The 24,699-nt window shown below is 32.1% G+C and overlaps 1 protein-coding gene across 1 annotated transcript; it reads left to right on the forward strand.

The window, feature by feature from the left end:
- The first annotated feature begins 747 nt into the window (after positions 1-747).
- LOC133205632 (noelin-3-like) lies at positions 748-5,106 on the forward strand. Its single transcript, XM_061341471.1, has 2 exons — positions 748-1,865; positions 2,603-5,106. The coding sequence occupies exons 1-2, from the start codon at positions 1,196-1,198 to the stop codon at positions 3,394-3,396; spliced, it is 1,464 nt and encodes a 487-aa protein (XP_061197455.1). The 5' UTR covers positions 748-1,195; the 3' UTR covers positions 3,397-5,106.
- Positions 5,107-24,699: the final 19,593 nt, after the last annotated feature.

Genomic DNA, 24,699 nt, shown 5'->3' on the forward strand with positions numbered 1-24,699 from the left:
TATATATATATATATATATATATATATATATGCTCTATCTGAAGTTACTAAAAAGTTATTACATTCTTTAGTTTAAACACTTTTAAGATGGGTTCTTTCATGCAGTTTAGTGCTCAACTTGTACAATTGTAAATGCTTTTTAATAAAAAAAATTTTCGCAAAGATTCTTTGGAAGATCATCAAATTATCTTTAAAAGAGTTTTGCATTATCATGCAAATTTTAATCTTGTAAACATGCCTTTCTTAAGAATTTAAACTACATCAAAGGCTCTCCACTGTTTGGATTAAGAAGGTAGTTTTTCATTTATTTTTTCCTCAATCATGTACATTTCAAACGATTTATTAAACTTTTATCGTGTGTTTGTAAACCCATTTAAAATCCATTTTGAACATTTGATTTTATCCTATATCGTGTTTACATTTACCTTCCAAGTGCTTTTTATTGATAAAGATGATTTCAAACCATTGTGCTGCAAAAATTTAATTTTTTACCATACCAATCTGTGAGAACCCCTTTGTGAATCTTTGAAGAGTCGGAAGTATACTCTGTTTATTCGATGTTGTTTGGTAAAAGTCTTCTAGAATGCAATATTTCGTACAAATCATATTTGAAGCACCCCTTTGCAAGGTAGCTAAAAATGGTCTCATCTACAATGATTGCAGACGTAATGAATTATTGATATCATACATACACTTCAGATCAAATGGAAAATAAGCACTTTGCGTGATGTGATTTCCAGTCATCGTATTGACCCGAAAACAGACACCACTGGTTAGTTTCCACTTGAGTATTCCGAGTGTTAATTCTATCTTAATTCATTACAAGCAATTATTTTTGCCAGGAAATGTTCTCTTGAATAATTTCGGGAATTTTCTTCGGAGAGAGTGTTTTCCTTGGAGAATCCGACTTGTGTTCTGTGTATTGACCATTGCTTGCACGCAGATGGTGACAAATGAAATCCCCATGGACCCGCATTCTCTCGCTTCACAAAATTAGACAATGAAATTAAGACATGGATTTCAAATTGACTTGAATGTGTTCAGCAAATGAGGGTTATAATTGAATATTTACTCGACTGAAAGGAAATAACTACTCCAGAATCTCTTAGCTTTTTGCGTTTTCGATTGATGCTATTTATTAAACGGACAGAAAAATATCCTTTCATCATTTGGGTTGTAACATTGCAGCAGAACGATGGTTTGGTTTATTTTTGTGGTTTTTGTTTTTGTGCCTTGTGTATTTTGTTCAGTACCCGTGAAGAACGATAATTGTACATATCTGTTTGATATGGAAAGAAATTCTATCAAAGTAACGTGTTCTAAAAATGTGACTGTGACCATTCGTGGGAAAGGAAATACAAAATTACTGACCGGAAATGATGAAGCCATGAAATACTGGTTTGAAGCCAATTTAAACGCCCATAACAATAAAACAACTCGTTCTGGGGATTTTAATACAAAAGCCATGCACAAATTAAAAGGTGCAAATAGGATTTTACGGAAAACAAAAAAGATTCTCGGAAAGAGATTGGCTGCCCTCAATGTTACATCAAGTGATTTAGAAGACGGGGATGTCAAACTTAAAAACGATGTTGAAATTTTACAGAGATATCCTCCAGGTTCCATATTTGCACACCAATCTATTGTTGCAGCCATTAAAAATCAGTACAAGTATCTCCAAATGGCCATGCTTACCCAAAACAACGAAATGAAGCAACTTGTCAAGTCAATGACGTCATTGGTTTCTGCTACCCAGAAATCCATTCGAAGTGTTATGGCGATGGGTGACGAGTTACAAGAACAACTGGTTCTGCTGAACACAGCTCTTGTTCGATGTAATATGACGATTATCAACAAACAAAAAGGTTTGTGATCGATGGCTATTTTGACATAAAGGTCATACATAAGAAATTGTCAATATTATGGAAAGCTGACTCTCTCCCAACTTAAACCGAATTTTTCCGTCATAATTTTCTCACCTTAAGAAATAAAATTCAAGCAAATTTGATATACCATAAGGGCAATGTATAGTAGAGACAAATCAGTTGATGAAATGGAATAAATAATGAAACATCTTGGACCTTCGAAGTGACGTATACAGATAAGACCACGGTTAATTAGATGTTTTGGTAGCTTTGATCAAAAGATCCCACTTGTTGTAAAATGTTGTTTGTAGACCTTGCGCCCCATTTCTCTATCCATAGCTATCCATCCTTGTCAAAACATTGATTGAATTTTCTTCTTCTGGTACAAACTGATGGATAATCTGGTAAAAGTTTTATACATGAAAACATAAAAAATTGTATTTTATTATTTACAGTTGTAAATGGACCGACTTTAATAAATTCACTTGTTCAGTCAGCTTTCACGTATATGTTAAATGTAAATTATATGTATAAATATTGTAGCCATGCAAAATATATATATTATAGAAGTAAGAAACTATGTTTGACCAATTTTTCACTCTGTGTTTTTTAAAGTCTTTCAAAAGCCTCCTACCATTTAAATTTCTGCCATGTACAATTTTAACGTTATAACAACTATTTTCACATCATTATACATGGACTAGTAGTTTGAATTTCTTTTATTTTTTAAATTACAGACTACTGTCCTCGGATCTTGACGTCTATTTACCCTTCAAAGGACAGAGTGGTCAAGGTGGGTATCGCAGTGGGTACTATCATGAAAGATCCGGTTCCATCCGGTCTCTACTGGGTGACGTATGATTTTAGTGACATCAATGAGGTGGTTGCTTATAAGACTTTAGAGGACTTTGAGTTGGATATTTCCCAAGAAAAACGCAAACTTCCGTTTTTCTGTGAGGGCACAGGGCACACAGTGTACAAAAACTACTTTTACTGCCAAAAGATGATGACAAATAAAATTGTACGGTACAATCTTATGGAATCTCGTTGGTTGGGAGAACTGGAACTTCCGGGTGCAGGTGCGCACAACGCTTATCCATACCAGTCGGACCGGTTCAGTGACATCGACTTTGCAACGGATGAATACGGATTGTGGGTTATTTATGCGTCCTCAGCGTCTAGTGGAAACGTAGTTATCAGCAAGATTAATGAGGACAATTTCACGATTTCAGAAACATGGACGACTTTAATCCCCAAACGCACTGTTGGAAATACGTTTATGATCTGTGGAATATTATATGCAACGGATTCTTACACTAATTCGCCAACGTACATTAAATACATTTATAATACCCATAACGGGGGCAATAAAGAACTAAAAAGCACGGAAATAACGTTCACAAACACTATAAGAAATGAATTTGTTTCAAACTATATGCTTGACTATAACCCCTTGGACAGGAAGTTGTATACTTGGAATCATGGGAGAGTTGAAATATATTCAACGATGTCCTCAACAATCGATAAATAACGAAAAATAGTAGTATGCAGTGAGTAACAAATTAACACAACTGTGACCTGAAAAAATATTGATTAAAACATTGTTGATAATTTATTGCCCCCACCAGTATCTATTATAAATTGTGTGTATCACTCATCAGTACCTCTATATGGACGTGTGACAAGTGGTGATTAATGTTGGTAGTGGCGTCAAGTGCACTAGCTAAAATTAACTACAAATTACATGCTTGCAGAAAAAGGTTCTCATATACATATATTATAAAATCCATGGTAGTCAGTCCTACATAGTGAACGATTTCACGTTTTAGTTCACTATATCTGTAACTTTTGTTATAATTATGTTCTCTTATTTGGCGTTTATTATCCATTTGAATAATTTTTGTGATTGATTTACCCTGAATACATTTTAGGTTGCTACAATTTGGCTATGAAAATATCCTTGAATCGCAATAATACAAAAATTGCGATAAATTGACGAAATTACATTTAATTGCAAAAAATATAATTATTTTTGTGAATTATTGACATAAAGTGGATAGGACTGAAACAGCTAGAGCATCTGAATATTATCAAAATTTAAGATGCATGTAACTATAATAACCTGACAGCTTTCGGGATCTTTTATAAACAGTTAAGTTGCCGCCAAATAATGCATGTTAGAAACTAAAACAATTGTGAATACACAAAAGTTACGTTACATTTCATTTATAATCGCTTTGAATATAAAGTTCATGATGATGAAGCGAAAAGAAGATTATTACTGTCTTCCATGGAAGACAGTAATGTAGACAGAGTTGAAGTTCTTTTTTGTACAGTCTTCGGATATACACTTCCTCTTTTTTGTGATTGGTAGAAAATGCATGATGTGAAAATTTCAATTATTTCATTGGTTGAAATGCTGTTCATGGCAAGGGAGATAATTTTCTGGTGATTTAGTTTTCGTACGACTTAAATTTTTCATGATTTTCATTCTTTAAAAAATCGACAAAACGATCAAAAGAAAATTCCAATAAATAAAAATGACACTTCTAAAATTTTCATAGCAATTATTAAAAAGTATTTCTATATTTTTATGGTAAACAGGAATCTTTTTTGCATGCAAACATTAAAATATGTGTTATTCTTTTTACTTTGTTTTGTCTGTCTTTCACATGGTACATGTAGAAACAAATGCATTTTCTCATTGTTTACTGTACAGGCATTTGTCTGGCATAAGATAAATGGAGGGCATAAAATGCATTTTCTCGGGCCTTTCCGGCAAGCTCGAAAAAAAAAACACACTACTTTTTCCGCTTGGTTGAAAATTCTGAGAAGTTGCGATCGATGGTAGAGCTTATGTCTCCAAATGGCTAATGGAGAAATACAAAGAAGAACTCATCGTTACTGCTCAAAAATAATACGGCCTGATACATATGTAGGTGTATGTCAGTTTACTCTTTAAGGTTATTGCTAAAGACGGTAAAGCTGTTTGAAAAAAGCTATACTTGTTCAATGAGTTCTTGAAATTCTTATCTACTGATATTATATATAGATATATGTTCCGCACAATTTAAAACATCCTCTGAAATGGCAAACAATTGGATGAACGTGATATTTTTTATGTACAGTGTAAATATATACACTGTAGTAAGAAGCAACGGGAATAAATCACTTTCTTCTTTAATTTTAAATCAATTTTGCTGTAGAAAGTAAAGTTTACATAAAACTGTTAGAAACTCTGCATTTCTCTTTTTTTCTTCTTTTTATAAGTATTGAATTTCAATTTTATTGTGTTGTCCTTTTTGACCAATTTTTTTTAATCAAATCAACTCTGCAATATGACCCCTCGCAACAAACTGGTCCTACAGGCTTAATTAATTAATAACATCAATGATACTTAATGAATATAATTTTTTACACATAGTAGCTAAATATTGACACTGTTTTCATTTCTTCACATTCTCCTAATAAATTAAATGTTCACATTAAAAAAAAAAGATCGGATAGAAACAAAACAAAATGAGGAAACAACACAAAACATTGATATACACTGAGTACCCTTGATTCCGTCGAAAAAGTTGCTTTTATTACATTTTCAACAGTGAAATAATGTGATTTATTTATTGAATAAAAGTGACATTCTTTCACAGTGAAAAGATACCAAAGTGATATTCTGTCACAGTGTGAAAGGATATCAAAGTAAGTAAAAAATAATTTCTGGCCTATAATAAGGTAGAGATGGTAACTAAAACATCTTGATAGAGACTATAACTGCCAATTTCTTCCCAAATATGTTGCTAAAATCCATGTTACAATTGTCTTCAATCTCACAACTGCTAAGATATGATGTCTCAACTGCTCAACTATGACGTCACAGCCTATGACACAGTGTTACGAAAAGACAGAGGCAAAGGGACAATCAAAGAAAATGTAATAAACAGAAAATTCAATGTTTTCTAGTTGGATATGGAAATTATTTCACTCGTGAGACAGGATTTTTTTTTAAATATTTTTACTCGTGCTTCGCACTCGTGAAAATATCAAAAAATCATGTCACACTCGTGAAATAAATTCCATATCCCACTGCAAAACATTGAATATCCTCTATATATACAATGGTTTGACTACACGGATCTTTCTATTATCGATTTTGATAGAGCATTATTCTGGACATTATTAATTTCAGCTACAACTGACAACTTTGGATCGATTTTTTCCCCCATTTTTAATTAGGGATCGCCGGAATTTGAATCAATCACTTTGAATTCCTCTTTATTGAAATTCCACACTGTAAGAAAAATTGTTGCATTATAAAATTGGGAGGGTAAATATGACAAACAATGTTTATGCATGTTAATTGATGACAGTAACGGACAAAGCCTATTAAATATCCTCTCAATGGCTATTTTTTCCACAAAAATACATTGCTTTGTTTATTTTATATCCTTATAAAATAAGTATGTTTTTAATTTTATGACTAAATTTCTTTAGATATTAAATTTTTATTTAAATAAAAAGATCAGAATTTACCATCATCCTCTGTAACACAGACTTCATAAGGTTAACGAGCTTTTGTTTGCCTAACGTTTTTTTCTCATTAGCCTTGTCTTTTTTGTCTCCCTGAAAGCAATATATAATATATAAACATATCATAATTAATTTAATTCAACATGTACAAAATGGTAAATAACATTACTTTGTCGTAGTTTTCAACGATATGATGTATACGTTCAGCATTATTCAACTCAGTGCTTTAGGCATAAAATTAAAATACTCTTTGAACTCGTACTCACACAGACAAATGAATTTTATTATTTTGATAAATTATTATTTGATAAATGAATTATTTCAAACAACGATTAAGTAAAGTAAGTATTAGTCTACATACCGATGGAAAAGGTTCTATAAATGTTGCTACGTCATGAAAAGTGCCAAAAAGGCTTATGGGCGTCCATTCTGGTACGTACACGTGATACAACTACAATGCCCAGAATGAAAATGAACTCTTTTATTTTTCAATTTTTTTTTAATGTACGAGGTTCATTCAAATAATATGAAGACAATGTCACACTACGTCATATTATTTTTAAGAAGTTTAATTAAGACCAACACATTATGTATATGTAAAAATACTTTTTATTTTCTCCCTTTGTGTAGTTCCATTCATTTTGATCAAATGGAACTCATTTTACTAAAAAATCAACATGTTATCAGGAACACTCTGATAAACGCCCCTCAACATTTCACACAGTCTGTGGCGCCAATCTCAACCATTAAAAAATATTTCTATACCATTTGAAAATTAGTCTGTTAACAATTGTTCGAGTAGTACATGTATAAGTTTCTTCATCAGTGTTTACAATTTTTTTTACCGCGTAACTCTGATAACACCAACTTGCCATACTAATTCTTTGACTTGAGTTTACTGATAATCAGTTTCCTCGCAGGCCATCCATCATACGACACATAGTCTACCACTCAAAAAAAAATTAAATAAAAAAATCTGACGTCTTTTTTCCCTATGAGGAATACCTCTTCTGAAATTGATTTCCCTTCAATGAAGCAATATATCAAATCACAATTTGGCATATGAAATGACGTTAAAAAACGTACAACACAGTGGGAGAGATAACTCTTGCAATTTCAATTAAACGTTTAACGTGACGTCAAATTTGACGTTAATAATAAAGCGATCCTGGTGTAAAAAAAAATTATAAAAGAATTTTTTTGTTCTTTTGTTTATAAAAGAGAAAACAAAAAAACTATCAAGCAAGCAAAAAAAATAAAAAATAAAAAAATAAAAAATAAATTAAATACAATTCGATTATCGATACCGTTCTCAGAAGCTCACTCATCAAAGAAAAACAACTCTAAAAATATGGGAGATGTTGTTTTCCCTCCCTTCAGTTGAATTATTCCTCCTGTTTTCCGAACAATTATTATTTTTTCACGATCGAATATAAAGATACATTAAGTCAAACCTGATGAACTGGAGAACTGAAAACTATTAAAATATATACAAAGTAAGTATCGAAAGTGAAAAAGAATTGTTTACTGACATTATCTGAATTCATGATTATCTCATTGCAGCCAACTGTCCGACCTTCTGTCAATATCAACAATGTCGGTTCGCATTTCCTTGAATCAATACAAAACGTTTCATGAATAACTTTAAAATAGATAAAGAATTTAAAGTTTGATACATTAAAGTTAATATTGACGAATACGAAATTTCCATTTTATATTTAGGAGCAACGAATAATGCATCCAATATCAGGGGAAAACCCCCACACGCTCTCTTGTTTGGAATAATTAAGAAACTATATTCCATTTACATCACATGAGAGTTGAACATACACCTTTAATTAAAAAAAAAAATAGAATTCAATAAACAACATTGAAATTCAATGAAAGTTGAATTCATATCTAGGAGCGAAATTGAATGCATATATGTGTGGACATATGGGACACGTGCCGACGTGGACATAAAATTCTTAAGTAGGTTTTACTAAATACAAAACGTACTAGTAGTCAATATTTAATCTGCATACATGAATTAGCGAATTAGTACTTCAGTTTGGAGGGGGGGGGGGCACTACCAAAGATTCAGAATTTCCTTGACAAGCAAAAATAAAATAGGTCATCAGATATTATTATTGAGGGGACACAACTGACAAGCATAAAGTGGCTATTCCATATATCGGCAAAATTATTGGGGGCACCCCCCCCCTTTTTGTAATCGGTTTTAAGTTTTGACACAATTCTGTGCATTTATGCTAACAATGTATTCAATAAAATTCAAAATAAAAAAAAAATGTGGGAAAAGCGTTTTGCAAATTGTACAAAACAACTACATTCTGTACAAAGGATTTAAAGAACTATCAATAAGTATGCGATGCGAGAAGATTTAGATTGAAACATCTGGCAACTATTTATATGTTGTTAGAATGCATTAGGATTGTGCATAACAATCGGGAGATGCACTATATGCTAGATGAATTGACTATTACTTTTTTTAGCATGAGTCTTAAATTCAATATATTATAGATTGCAACTGATATTTTAAATTGAACGATAATTATGGCATTTTTCTTTTGTAAATAAAGTAAATAATTTCATATATCACCAAACTTAACTATTCTCATTTTTTTTCAGAGAGCAATTAAGAACAGAAAAGATTACTATGGTACTTTGTATTTCGGTTCTTTATAGCTTTCACGAACCTGCATATAAGAGGGAAACAAGACAATGTTTTGTAATTACATTTCTGTGAAGTCAAAGTTCGCTAATGAATTTTACAATTCATAGAAAAGGAGTCCGAAGTTTTTATCGTAAAAAAAATATTCCACCCTCAACTAAAAAAAACCCCAACCAAGATGGCAACGCGTTTTGGGGGAGACCCATGCACTATATAAAAAATATGTGCAGGTTTAGCCCAGGAATTTTGTCTTTAAAATGATCTGTTTGAGTGTTCTTTATAAAAGAGGTTGTGATCGCTCCCCCCCCCCCACACACACACACTTTCGGGCGGAATTAGACATTGTGGTAATTTTTGAAAGGATAATGTACCGTGATAATTCAATGAGCTTAAAATAACTTTCACTCTTCACATACAAATATTGGGGCACGGTGGCATGTCCACCCACTGAGAGTTTTGCCAAATTCATGCCATACGTGTTTAAAACATCGATTAGCAGCAAACTCCCTCCTCTTCCCTACAGGAAAAGGATCTGACAAAGTTGCTTTTTTGAGATGGAAACTGGACTACCTGCTAGAATTCCTTCTCTTTTTTTTTTTAATTTATGGTTCAACCCTCCCCCAAATTGATCATTGCGTCTTTCAAAATCACTCTACGGTACGTTCTTATATTAAACAACAGACAAATGTACAAATGTGCAAGTTCTTTCCGCAAGCACGAAGCATACTGCATAATTGATATACACATCTTGAATGCGTCCTAAAATACCGTTAAAGAAAGTTTCAAGTCGTTAGCTTTAAATATTTGCATAACAAAGGAAAGAGAAAAAAGTCTTCATTTTTCCCCCATTGCTAGCACATTTATATTTCCAACAAGATATGACAAGATAGGCTCAGACCCCTTTTTGGCCAGTTTGGGATGTCTCTTAGAACGATGCAGTTACATGTATTCACAATCAGAAACCTGTTGTAAAATGCAGAGGTCACAGAAAGGTAAAAAAAAAAAAACTGTCAATTTCCGAATTTTCTCATTTTTATTCAAATTTTCATTAATTTTAGAGCGTTTTTTGTTTCAGAAAACAGAGTGCAAGCTTGCCTATATCTACCAAATTTATATATTCAAGTACTTGTGTCAGACACTTCTTGTGTATTTCAAAAATCTCAGATAGGCAAGCTCGCGCTATATGATTCACGTAGTGACAACCATCTTAAAGACGAAATCCCATTAGAATCAATGAGATTTGATTTATTTTGCTATTTTGGGACTCTCTTGTGGCCTCAATGTACGTTTTTAATCTAATTTAATGTCGGTTTTAAAACAAGCATCATTTGAAGTTCTTAATTGCAAACCACAAATTTATCACAATTTTAACCTGTTTTGATTTTTTATATCAAATTAGGAGGCCATATTTGGTCATTAGGAGACAACATTTTATTTTATTATTTGCTTGTCAACTTCTCCAGGTAAGAATATAAATACATAGTAACTTGTCCCATTCCTTTGAAATATGTAATCTGTAATAATAATCTGACTTGAAAAAATTCGTCACCTCCAAACTGCTTTCAGAATTAAATGGTGGTTCCCACACCATACCTTGTCCTTTGATATGAGAGACACAGCACCGATTTCTAATTAATTCCAATTAATCACATAGTAAAGAAATTATTCAGAATATTTTGTCGCTCGAACGACCTAATAAGTCTTGCGAACGAGATAAACTAGTAAGTGAGACGACATATTATTTCCAGATATATTAATAAAAAACTATTTTTGCAAGTACGTGTACTTTACCACTGTATAGTTTGATTTAATATCATTGCAATTTTTAAAATTAAAGTTCAGGATAAGTCATGCAAATGATATAAGCCACGATATCGACATCATGAGTCGTGTCAGCAAGAAAATATTTTTTACACAAAACATTTGAATTTTCAGCATGAGAAAAAAAGATGCATATGAGCACATCATTAATAAATAATTCGCTCTTTATATTTCTGCTTTACAACTATTTTTTTCTTTAATTTTAGAATTAAACATTAATTATTATTAGACTTACATTGCTCTCTGTCACAACCATAAATCTTTCTATCGGCAGAGTCATTTTGGTTTTGCAAATGAACTTCCTTGAAAAATTATTTCACTATGAATGTAAGTGAATTGTTCGACGTTAGTATTTAATGAATGTATAAAAATAACACGATGTAATACACACAATAAAATGCTATCATCTTTTGAACAATATACCAACTGTGCAGTGTGCTAAATATGATATCCCATATGCTTAACACAGTGTCTTTGTTTAAAGTTCCTAAGCACGATGTTCCACAATTCTGTCAGTTATACGACCTATCATGTTACAGCATAATTAGTAACCTTAATCTATTAACAGAATTTTCAATTGCATGTCTTTGAATAAATTTCATTTTGCTGGATTGAGATATAACATTTAATTCAGTTAGATGTAAATATTCTATCAAGAGATCCTGGGGAGGGGGGAGTCCAAAGATGCCTGTACAACGCACTGAGGTCTCCGTTTATCTGTATACTTGATAAATCCTAAATAAATTTCCCTCACCCTTATTTCTCTTCATTAGAGTTAATTGTAAGGGGACATAGTACAATCTGCCCGTAAGTCCTGGCGTTTACTCTTGTGTCCATACCTTCCATGTTCTGAAAACATTGCAAGTATTATTCAACCTTGCTCCGACGATGCTACGTAACCGACGAAGAATTGGAGATTTAGGAATTTACGCAGGATTGTCGTTCGTTCCTCTCTCATGTATGTACGGGGGTCATTCAAAAAGTAATGCAACATACAGTTTATCATAATAAATGTAGAAGTATTTAATTTTATTTTTTAACAGTTGAAAAGTTCTATTAAAGAACTCCTAATCACAGAAAACCCCGTGCTTTTTTTTCCTATTGTTCTCGCAAAGGAAATCACTTTTAAAGTAAGAATGGTCACTACACTGAGCTGAAAACTGTTTTAAAATTACCTCTGCCAAGAAGATGAAAATGAGGGCGTATGTGAAAACTGCTTCATTACATAAATAGCTGAATAATCCATACCAAAGATATAATTTTGATATGTAGAAAGACCAGCCTTTCACACTGTATGGTTTTCAGATGGATTCGGAAATTCAAAAGTAAAAAAGTACAATTAAAAGATCGCAGTCAAACTGGTAGATCGAAATCTTTAGAGGCACCAAACATATCGATGCTGTGAGCAACATGATATCTGAAAATGCCAAATTTCCATTGACAGACTTTGCTAATATACGAAACATTTCATCGTCATAACAGTTTATAGATTTCTGATAAATGAAATAAATCTAACAATAATTCTATCAGATGGGTGCCTTATTTCTTTACAAAGAGAAAACATACGTTAAATGTGATAATGGTCTATTTAAAAATAAACATTTTTACAAAAAAGAAGATTAAACTTGAGTGATGGATGACGAAACATGGGTGTAGTTTTTATAGCCGAAAAGGAAGATCAAGAATAAATTGTGGAATCAAAGAGAAAGCTGTCTTCCTATTATTGCAAAGAGAAGCAAGGGCTCCAAATATGTTTTATTAATTTTCTTTTTATTCAAGAGGTCCAGTATAACATGTACATACAGCCAGAGGAAGGAATATCAATGGTAACTTTTATGTTAAAATTTCACTCAGGGAAGTTGAGCAGATTTCCTGCAAAGCAAGCCCAAATACCGGTCCCCAGAGTATTTTTTTCTGCACCTGAAAACGCTCCTGCAAATAAGAATAGAGAAATAAATAAAATTTTGAAGAAAGGAAAGTTTACAGAGTTTGGGCATCCCCCATATTCGCTAGATCTCAGTCATTGTGGGATCTTTTCCTTCCAAAAACATATGAAAGCAATCAAAGGAAGATTTTACAATTTAATTTCAGGTATATTATGGAAAGTGCTATTTATATCCACAAATTTTCCCTGTAGCGAGAGGAGACAAATCTGGCTATTCGCAGCTTGTTTTTGCTTAACCTCTTATATATAGTATTAAGAAAGAAACATTGAGTGAAAATGTCATTTATTGAAACTAACAAATGACTAAAAACTAAATTTAACTATTACATAGACTTATAACACAATTAATTGGCTGGGCTTAAAACAAAATATATACTACATGCTGACTAGTCACGTGACAAATTGACTAGTTAAACATGCTGACTAGTCACATGACATAATTCTTGCTAATCACATGACAAAAATAGCCCAGCCAATAGTATAAATGGTAAAAAACACTTAAGAAGCAAAAAGGTGGTGCACAAAAAAGCCATAAAGAAAGGAAACATGCTGCCTTCAGTATGTGACTTTCTGCGCCACCCTATTCATCGGTGTCATCAGGGCATGAGTATGAAGATGAGTATGCTGAGGTTTTCTGGTCATGGTTACAAAGAATTTAGACATGTGTAAATGTTAATACGGAATGCTTTGAGGGATTGAAAGTATTAAGAATCTGCTTTACATGCTTTTCCTATTTTTAGATGACCTTTTGCATTATTTATTGAACGACCCTCGTATGAACCGATGGTAGAGAGTGAAAAACGTACAGAAGTATAAATGCAGGCAATTTGAACAGTAATGCTTTACCTTTCAATCTCATATATACTGCTACATTGATACAATTAAATAAAAGAAAGGAAGGGTTAACTTAGTTTAGATGAAAGGTCAAGGTCATACACATGTCCGACTAGTCTCATAACTACTTGATACAAGGATGTCAAGGGCAAGAGCAGTGATTCTCATTTGGCAATAATAATATTTGGCTCAATATTTGAAAAATTGTGATCTTAAAATAATATCAAGTTTCAAAGGGTTTTAAGGCTTGCTCTGCTAATCAGAATGCTTGTCACAGGGGTTGGACATAGTCATTGAATCTTTTTTTTAATTTTATATCTATTCGAATATTTTCGAGCGACATGATTTTACTATAATACATGCTGTTCATTAGGTGGACTACCAACCACCAGACGCTGTGCTTAAGTTTATCGCAATTTTTTTTTACACTGTATACAAATGTCCCAAACTACATACTGTTGTAAACAACAATAGATATGCAAGATATATGACTTTTAATTTACTTGAATTTTCACTGTGCTCAGCTGAACTTTTTCAAAGAAAATTTTCCTGAAATTGTCATAAAAAGGCTATATATATATATATATATATATATATATATATATATATATATATATATATATATATATATATATATATATATATATATATATATATATAGTACCCAACCTGACACAAAGCAGTCCCAGAGCAGTCCCGGGGACTGCTTTCTGGGACTGCTAAAGCAGTCCCACAGCGGTCCCCGAGCAGTCCCACAGCGGTCCCAGAGAAGTCCCACAGCAGTTCCATATCGGTCCCAGCAGTCCCAGAAAGCAGTCCCAGCAGTCCCAGTGGGCGGGGTTAATTAATTTAATGGGCGGAGCTTACTCAGAAATGAGATTACCAATAAACAATGTAACTATAAAAGGCAGTTGAAATTGATGATCATTTCTTCCTGAGTAGTATCAATAAATATTTACAATTCTTCTACGACAGTCATTTCTGAACTGTTAAGAAAATTACAGTACTCGTATAGAAATAAATAATAATTATCGAACGAAGAAGACATTCACACCCATTCATAACATGAATATTTAAACACAATTATTTGGTATATTAATTTTTCACCAAATTAAATCAATGTTTTTAATTTTCTGTGATTGATATTGGTTTTTGTATTTATTTATTTTTTTAATAGAAAATTGAATTCGAATTGTTTATTTTCTACCAGAATTAGCTTTAAATAGATCTTATAATTATAGAGAAAGGCCAGTTCCCATATTATACTCTGAATGCATTTTACTAAGTATTGAAGCTTTTGAAAAATTCTTTGATAAATTTTGCCGAGTATTATATTTCAGTCATGATTATTTTCAATGACTTGCCAATTTAATTATCGTTAGAATCTCAGTTTTAAGTGTTTTATTAAATAAATGTTCAAGTGTACATCTGTAAACGGAACCCTCAGATTATATTCAAAATTAATTAATCTCAAAATAAATTTATACACAAGTATTGAAACAAAGATTTTTTGCAGTACATAGATTGAAATAATTGTCATTGTTGACCAGCGTGTTCAGTGATGTGTAACACTGATATCCAAGTAACATGCATTGACTTTCTGCTAATTATGCCCATCATTTTATACCATATTGCATTGCTTTTTATTACGATGAGCATGACCGGAAGTGGACATAGTGGTCAAGTGTTCGGACAGGTACAAAAATTATTGAAATTGTGGTTTTGGAGTATCGCGATCGTCGTAAACTTCTTCTCCCACAGTACAAGCAGGCCAAAGAAAACAATCGGAGAGCACATTTTGTAAGAGACAAATTATTTGTTGATGGAAAATTAGTAGCACCGTGTGATATCGGCGTTGATGACGACGAATAGGGGTCACAGGGGGGTGTTATCAAATGTCGAACATGGAATGTAAATGGTGGACTGGAAACCAAACTCTGTGACAAAAAATTCCAATCTTGTTTATATGATTACGATATGTGTATACTTCTAGAATGCTGGATAACGGAACACTCCAATATATCTCTCAGTGGTTATTGTGTTCATGCATACCATAGGAAAAAACGCGTCAGAAATCGCACACAGGGCGAAGGAATAGTTATTCTAGTTAAGGACACACTTGATCAATATGTAAAAATAAATGAAATTTTGTATGACACCATTGTTTGGATAAAAATAGATAAAGTCCTTTTTTGGAAAACAAAGATATGTATATTGGAGCAGTTTATATACCACCTATAGATTCAAAATTTCATGATATTTACAATTGTGATTTGTTTACGACGCTTAACGAATGTATTACAAAATATACAGAAATGGGCAATATTTTAATTACTGGCGATTTCAATGCAAGAACCGGTTCACTATTAGATTATATTGAAAGCGATACCCTATACTCCGAAATTAACGATCATATTTCAGAAGTTATGAGTTATATACCCGACATTGAACTTAGTCCAAGATCAACAATGGATAATAAAATAAACACATTTGGTAGAAGGCTTATAAGCTTATGTAAATCATCAAATATCCGCATAGTTAACGGACGATATCTGTCCGATCCTAATGGAAACTACACCTATTGTGGTCCAAATGGGCGATCTGTCGTTGATCTAGTTTTAACAAATTCATTCAACCATATAGCGAATTTCAAGGTCTGTAACTTAACTGAATTCTCAGATCATACACCAATCGACTTTTCAGTTCCATGTACCTTCGGGGATCACAAACATACAAACCATTCTAGTATTTCGAACCGGTCAACTGCCCAAAATTCCATTAAAGTTAAATGGCAAGAACAATCCCAAATTCAAATGAGAAGAGATCTTATAAACAATTTAGACGCTTTATATTCTTGTGTTGATGATATTGATATCAATCAAATGGTAAATAACTTTAGCGAAAACTTAAGCAGTGTTTTAGGGAAGTATTGCATACAGAATAGCAAACACACGCGTCCAAAAGAAAGAAATACAGAGGATAAACCATGGTTCAATCACAAATGTAAAGTTTTATACAACAAATATTTATCTGCTTTAGAAGAATATAATAAATTTCATAGTAAAATAAATTATAATAGACTTACCAAAACAAAAAGTGAATACAAAAAACTTCAGAAGAAACTAAAAAATCAATACAAGAGACAACAAGGTGATATGGTGCAGCAGTTGAAGAAAAACAACCCTAAGGAATTCTTTAAACATTTTAGCAAACGAAATACATCAACCTCAAAAGTTACACTTTCAGAATTTTTTGAGCACTTTCGTAACCTTGCTATATTTCGATTGCTAATTATATGGATACTGATATTTTAAATAGCCCAGTATTCGAGCTCTTAGACACTGAAATTACTCCAAAGGAAATTGAAACCTGCATACGCAGATTGAAAACGAACAAAAGCGCGGGAAACGATTATTTGATCAATGAAGGAAACTACAGAGGTATCACCATCACAAGCAGTCTAGGAAAACTTTTTACATCAATTCTTAACAATTCTTAACGAAAGAATAATGAAATGGAACAATTCAGAAAATATTATCACTGATGCGCAATTTGGATTTCAGACTGGCCGATCAACTACTGATGCGATATTCGCGCTTCAAAGTTTAATATCACAAAAGTTGAATAACAAACAACGTTTATATTGCTGTTTTATTGACTATAAAAAGGCATTTGATACAATTAACAGAGAAAAATTATGGTATAAGTTGATTAAATTGGGGATTACCGGAAAATTCCTTCGAATCATCCGATCGCTTTATGTCGACGTGCGCGCTTGTGTCAAGAATGCTGGAGAGATATCCGTAGAATTTTCAGTAAACACCGGGTTGCTCCAGGGGGAAGTGTTATCACCAATACTATTCAATATGTATGTTAACGACTTGGAAAATCACTTCATAAATGACAAATGCCCATCCGTAGAATTAAGGGAGCTAAATCTTTTTGTTTTAATGTTCGCAGATGACACCGTAATATTCGCTAACTCACCCGAAGAATTACAGTATATGCTTGACGCGTTACACGGATATGTTACCTCGTGGAATTTGACTGTTAACACTGAAAAAACCAAAATTTTAGTATTCAGAAAAGGAGGATGCGTAAATTTTTCATGGACATATAACAATGAAATTTTGGAAATTGTCGACTCTTTTAATTACCTAGGATTTTGTTTAAATTATAACGGTAAATTCAATGTTACGCAAAAGAAATCAGCTGAACAAGGTCAAAAAGCATTATTTGGTTTAAACCGTAATATACAGAAATTTGAATTCAACGTCGAAACCCGATGTCAACTCTTTGATACATATGTTGGAAGTGTTATCTCGTATGGAAGCGAAATCTGGGGTTTTCATAAATCTCCGGAAATTGAAAGACTGCATTTATCCTTTTGTAAAATTACCCTCGGTGTTAGGCGCAATGTATGCAATTATATGATTTACAGAGAATTGGGACGATATCCACTTATTATACAAAGGAAATTGAAAATTATGAAATTCTGGTGTAAATTATTAAAAACAGAAAACTGCATTTTAAAATCTTCTTATGAATTCCTGCGATATGATGCAGAGAATGGGTCGGGAACAAGTATAAACTGGGCGCGTGATGTAAAATTGGAACTATTTAGATTGGGTCTGGGAGAATTTTGGATAAAACAGCAAGCAATAAACTTTGCTCATTTTATGCACGTGTATAAAAATAGAATCCTAGATATATACCTCCAAGAGTGCACTGCATTTATGGATAATTCGTCAAAATGCTTTCAATATAAACATATTGTCCAATCTGACTTCTGTAAAATGCAATCCTATTTAACAAAACCTTTTCAGAGTAATTTAAAAAAACATTTTTCCCGCATTAGACTTTCGTCTCACTATCTTAACATAGAATGCGGAAGGTACCAAGGCAAAAGTAGAGAGGATAGATTATGCGATGTTTGTAATACACGTGAAATAGAAGACGAATTCCATTTCATTCTTCAATGCCCTAGATATCTAAATTTAAGAAAAAAAATATATAAATGAATATTATTACAAATCGCCAAGTACTTTTAAATTAATCCAATTGTTGGGTACCAACCGCATATCTACCTTGGTTGGTTTAGGGAAATATATTCATTATGCTCTAATATTACGCAACGAAGATCAATCAGGTTAACCTAATTTCTATATATGTAAGGTTTATATTTTCAGATGTCTGTACATTAAAACATCATTGCTATACATTGTATTATAACTTTGAATTATGTATTGTGCTGCTTATTGTATTGTACTTAATTTGTTCAATATATACTATTGTATACTATAAATGAGTGGAACTGTGGGACTGAGGAACACTTGACCAGGGGTTTCACCCCCCTATTTAGGCTCACTGAGAGTCTTAAATTTTGTAATATATCTTATTATATGTTATTTTTGTAATTTTTGTGTATTTTTGTGTATTTTTGGGCTGTATTGCCCAAAGTTATATCCTGAATAAACTAATTATTAATCGGCCAGGTAAACACAAACAAAACAAATAAGAAATAAGTCCCAATTCCCGATATTTTCTAATGTTTATTTTCTAAATAAATGTACTTTTTTGGTAACTTTTTTTATAATTAAAAACTAATTCATATTAAATAAATCCCCCAATAATTGTTCACATTGTTTATGTGACAGAAAAATGGTAGAATAATTTTTTTTCATGGTCATTTATAAATTATTAGGTTTTATTTGAGGGCGGTAAAAATAGCATGGAGTACTCTTTTTAAGCACGGTATAAGCTTTTTCAATTAAGAAAAAAAAATCCAGTGCACTACGTCAATCTAAATATCTTATTGAAATGACAAGTTTGTTTTTTTTTTGTTTGTTTTTTTTTTAATAGTGCTAATGCAAACTTTGAGTACATAATTTAATAGCATTAATTTTTTAAATAGGCCTATATATTTTTTTTTAAATGCCTGTATTGAAGTTTAATTCAAGGGATAAAAATCATCCCCTGACTTCCCTTTTTAACAACTTTCATTTTTTTTTTAAAATTAATTCTAGACTACAATTGTGTAAATTTACAGCCCCTGAAGACATTTAGTAATTACATGCATAACTATCTCTTCTTATTTAAATTTTGTAAGAAATCCTTTTTTTTTTTTTTTAAATTTTTTATCTTAAATACCTCTCTGCAGAAAGTAAACAAAACAACAATAGAGAGCCTGCAAATTCAGAATTCACAAGGAGCGAAGTTATCTTGTCACTCAGAACCCTTTTCACGCATGAGTGAACAAAGCAGTCCCAGAAAGCAGTCCCAGGGACTGCTGGGTCTGCCTTCTAGAGCAGTCCCACAGCAGTCCCGGGGACTGCTTTCTGGGACTGCTTAGGTGTCAGGTTGGGTCTGGTTGGTAATGCTATACATATATATTTATATTACACATGCAATGTAAATGCATATTTAGCGATTCATGTGTTGCATTAATTTCAAGTAAGCAAACTTGATAAGAGTTTCAGAGGATATCTTGTAAATCTTTTTGAAGATTATGGCAAATTAGAAACCTCTCTTTTTTCATTGGCTTGCGTTGCTATTATGACGTCATCGGGACTTTAGAATTGTGTTTGCGTTGTTAGTAACGGCTCATTTCTAGCGGACGACAAGAAGCAATCGGACGTGTTTCACGGTCTCCCGAAAACTTCTAAATTATCTGCTAACAGAACTAAAATCAAGTCAAAGAAATTGCTGAAAGTGGAAATAAGATGGTAAATCACTTTTACAGACTTTTTAGGCATTTTGATTAAGTCGATGGATATGATTGATTACTAATTTTTCCAGATACATTGGGGAAGTTTATGAAATGTTCAATACATAGCACAAAAGGAAATTAAAATAATTTTTTTTAAATGTGTTAGTAAAGGGAGAAGGTAGTCTTCTTCCAGGTTAAAGGCTGTTTATGAAATCTTTGACGGATCGCCGGTAAACTCGGTTTGCGACCGTTAGATCAAATTAACGGTCGGAAATAACAAATGAGAAGATAGTTACGTGTATTTCCATTTTAATGCAAGTTATGCATTTTGTTTTATATTTATGCATAATTTTGTTGAGTTTTACTATTATAATTATAAATATATACTTCATGAAACGTTGTGCTTTTGCGTCGTTCTATTATGACGTCACAATCACAATCACATTTGCTTTTAGCCTACATAGAGACTTTATAGTGGAAAAGTGAGACTGAGATCAGTTCAGATAGGGTATGTTCTTTGACCCCTGGGCCAGTGCATTAACCAATCAAATTGCAGATTACAAAACAGTAACTGTAGCATTACTTATATAAGTGCGAAATGTTGCATTAATTGAAATATCCGCCTTAGTATCCATTTTCCATAATTATTCTTGTTATTTCATTTCATTATAGCAGCCTATATTTTTAGAACTTTTCCCCATTGGTTGATGACGTCTCCGTTGCTTAACTCAATAATTACGTTATATACGTATACTAATAACTATGCTAAAACTATTGAACACATTGTCGAAAATGATTTTCTTTTAAAATTTACATTTTACCTGTGCTCTCATGTTCCAAAAGCTGCAGATCTGTATCTCATTTTTTTTTTTAGACCAGTGAGCTACAGGTCTGCAGCCAAGAGTTTATTTTTGCAAATGGATTGAGACCGATTAAACTGACAAATGATTGAAATATTTGTAAATGAGTTTCATTTGCATTGTCGCAACGCAACATTCCAAACACTGATTATAATTAACCAAGGTTTTTTTTTTTTTTTTTTTTTTTTTTTCAATTTGGTTTTTAATTACAAAGAGGCCTACAGGAATTAGGGTTGGGTAGCAGCTACTCGAATAAAAAGGCATTCTATGATTTTTTTTAATTTTGAATTTACCGGGTGGTTATATATTTTCTGGCTCGTATTCACTGCCACCTGAAAATTCAAAATTTACTGTAAACCAACCATTATTCGCGTCATCTTTTATTCGCGATTCGTTAGTTTAAAATCAATCCGCAACGATTAATTTCCGCGACTCAGGAAACATTCTCTACAAATACAAAGCAAAATAAATGGTTCGCGGCGATTAAAATGCGCTAGTAAATGTAGGTCGCGAAACTCACGAATATTTCTCGCACGCGAATAAAAGTTGGTTTACAGTATAAGATATTAAATAATAATGAGAATAGGCTCATGTTTTGTTTTATAGTATATCTGAAAAAAATTAACTTTGAAACATCCATAGAATCAACAATAAAGTGTATATTGAGTATCTTTTCCACAACCTTCACAACTTCTGAGTCCCATGGCCACGAGTACTCAAGACCTCTGATGTTCAGAGGATATCCCCCCACCCCACCCCCATTTTAACTACATGTCTCTCGTATTTTTAAATTCTAACTATTTGCATAAGGAATATAGAGTTGGATATGCCTTCTATTTCTATGTAGGATAAAGTTGCTGATCATATATGTTTCATCATTTTAGGATCCAATCCGTTTACTAGATTTTGAGCGCCAAATTTCCATATTTTTAAGGACCGAAAAGGAATTCGTAAGTAATTCAGTCCGGAGATCTACATCCTAGTTTGAAAACCTCCAACTTCATTTATTATCATCTCGAATGTTGATCTAAATTGTTATATTTTTGTCAGTTTATAATAAAGCTTTTTTTTCAGTCGATCGCCCTTGAATCTTTAGAAAGTTTGACCACGCAAAGCACTTCCAAAGTCACCCCCAAGAAGGTATACCATCGGAACCCCAAGAAAGAGCTGTGTGCGAGGTGGGAAGCTGTTGAGGTAAGGGTAATTTATATTTCTTTGTTTGAATTACGTTCCAAAGAATATTTGTTGCATTAAAATTTTAAATCTTCCTTCAAATTTATCTATAACTGTCTTACTTATATATAAGTTTAAATTAAGATTTAAATTCTTATAATGTAAACATTCCGGTATTTCACTCATACTGGAACTTTTCAAAGATGAGAAAAATTAACTAAATAATTTATATTTTGGTAACATAAATATTTTTTTTAAATACTAGGACCTTAAGACTAAAAGTGGAAACTACAAGGCAAAGTCTTCACTGCTAGGGGTAAGTATGTTTGAGAGAGGAAAAGCTGCATCATTGAATCTTTCTGTTAAGATGTCTACATTTATGAAATAATTTTTCCCTCGTCTTAGGATGTGAACAAGAGACATGGTCCGTACCAGACCAACAGTACCAAAAGGAATCATTCTGCTGCAACTGAATTGGTGAGCATTGGTTATTGTGAGATAATTTAATTTTGGTTGTAACGCGTCATTTGACTGGATAAAAAAATAGTTTATATCGCATAACGTGTTGCCTACATGTACGTCACAATGCCTTACGTCAAAACCTTATGAATCCGCTTGATGTTACATTTGAAATATGTACAATCAGGGGGCATTTTTGAAGGAGAAATTGTCCTATTTTCTACACTTAACTGCTTCGCGGTTTATAAAGCGTAAACTGCTGAACTATTACTTCATGAATATACTTTGTCTAGTTCATCCATGAGAAACTGATAATTAAAATTAAATTTTGATATCACCTGAACACGGTTCAAGTGATCTTTCCTGTTCAATATGTGTTATACAGTATGTATGAGATATGTGTTATACAGTATATATGATATATGTGTTATACAGTATATATATATATGTGTTATACAGTATACATGTATATATAAAATACATGTATGTGATATACAGTATGTATGATATATGTGTTATACAGTATGTATGATATATTTGTTATACAGTATATATGAGATATGTGTTACACAGTATGTATGATATATGTGTTTTACAGTATGTATGAGATAAGTGTTATACAGTTTATATGAGATATGTGTTTTACAGTATGAATGATATATATGTTATACAGTATGTATGAGATATGTGTTATACAGTATGTATGAGAAATGTGTTATACAGTATGTATGTGATATGTGTTATACAGTAAGTATGAGATATGTGTTATACAGTATGTATGAGATATGTGTTATGCAGTATATATGAGATATGTGTTATACAGTATGTATGTGATATGTGTTATACAGTGTATATGAGATATGTGTTATACAGTGTATATGAGATATGTGTTATACAGTATGTATGTGATATGTGTTATACAGTATGTATGAGATATGTGATATACAGTATGTATGCGATATGTGTTATGCAGTATATATGAGATATGTGTTATACAGTATGTATGTGATATGTGTTATACAGTATGTATGAGATATGTGTTATACAGTATATATGAGATATATGTTATACAGTATGTATGTGATATGTGTTATACAGTATGTATGAGATATGTGTTATACAGTATGTATTAGATATGTGTTATGCAGTATATACGAGATATGTGTTATACAGTATGTATGAGACATGTGTTATACAGTATGTATGAGATATGTGTTTTGCAGTATATATGAGATATGTGTTATACAGTATGTATGTGATATGTGTTATACAGTATGTATGAGAAATGTGTTATACAGTATGTATTAGATATGTGTTATGCAGTATATACGAGATATGTGTTATACAGTATATATGAGACATGTGTTATACAGTATGTATGAGATATGTGTTATACAGTATATATGAGATATGTGTTATACAGTATGTATGAGATATGTGTTATACAGTAATGAGATATGTGTTATACAGTATATATGAGATGTGTGTTATACAGATTGTATGAGATATGTGTTATACAGTATATGTGAGATGTGTGTTATACAGTATGTATGAGATATATGTTATACAGTATGTATGAGATATGCATTATACAGTATGTTTGAGCTATGTGTTATACAGTATTTATGAGATATGTGTTATACAGTGTATGAAACATGTGTTATACAGTGTGTATGAAACATGTGTTATACAGTATGTATGAGATATGTGTTATACAGTATGTATGAGATATGTGTTATACAGTATGTATGAGATATGTGTTATACAGTAATGAGATATGTGTTATACAGTATATATGAGATATGTGTGTTATACAGATTGTATGAGATATGTGT

This window comes from Saccostrea echinata, unplaced genomic scaffold (genome assembly GCF_033153115.1).
Source record: "Saccostrea echinata isolate AGI-Se365-2 ecotype Australia unplaced genomic scaffold, CSIRO_AGI_Sech_v1 ptg000054l, whole genome shotgun sequence".
NCBI lineage: Eukaryota > Metazoa > Mollusca > Bivalvia > Ostreida > Ostreidae > Saccostrea > Saccostrea echinata.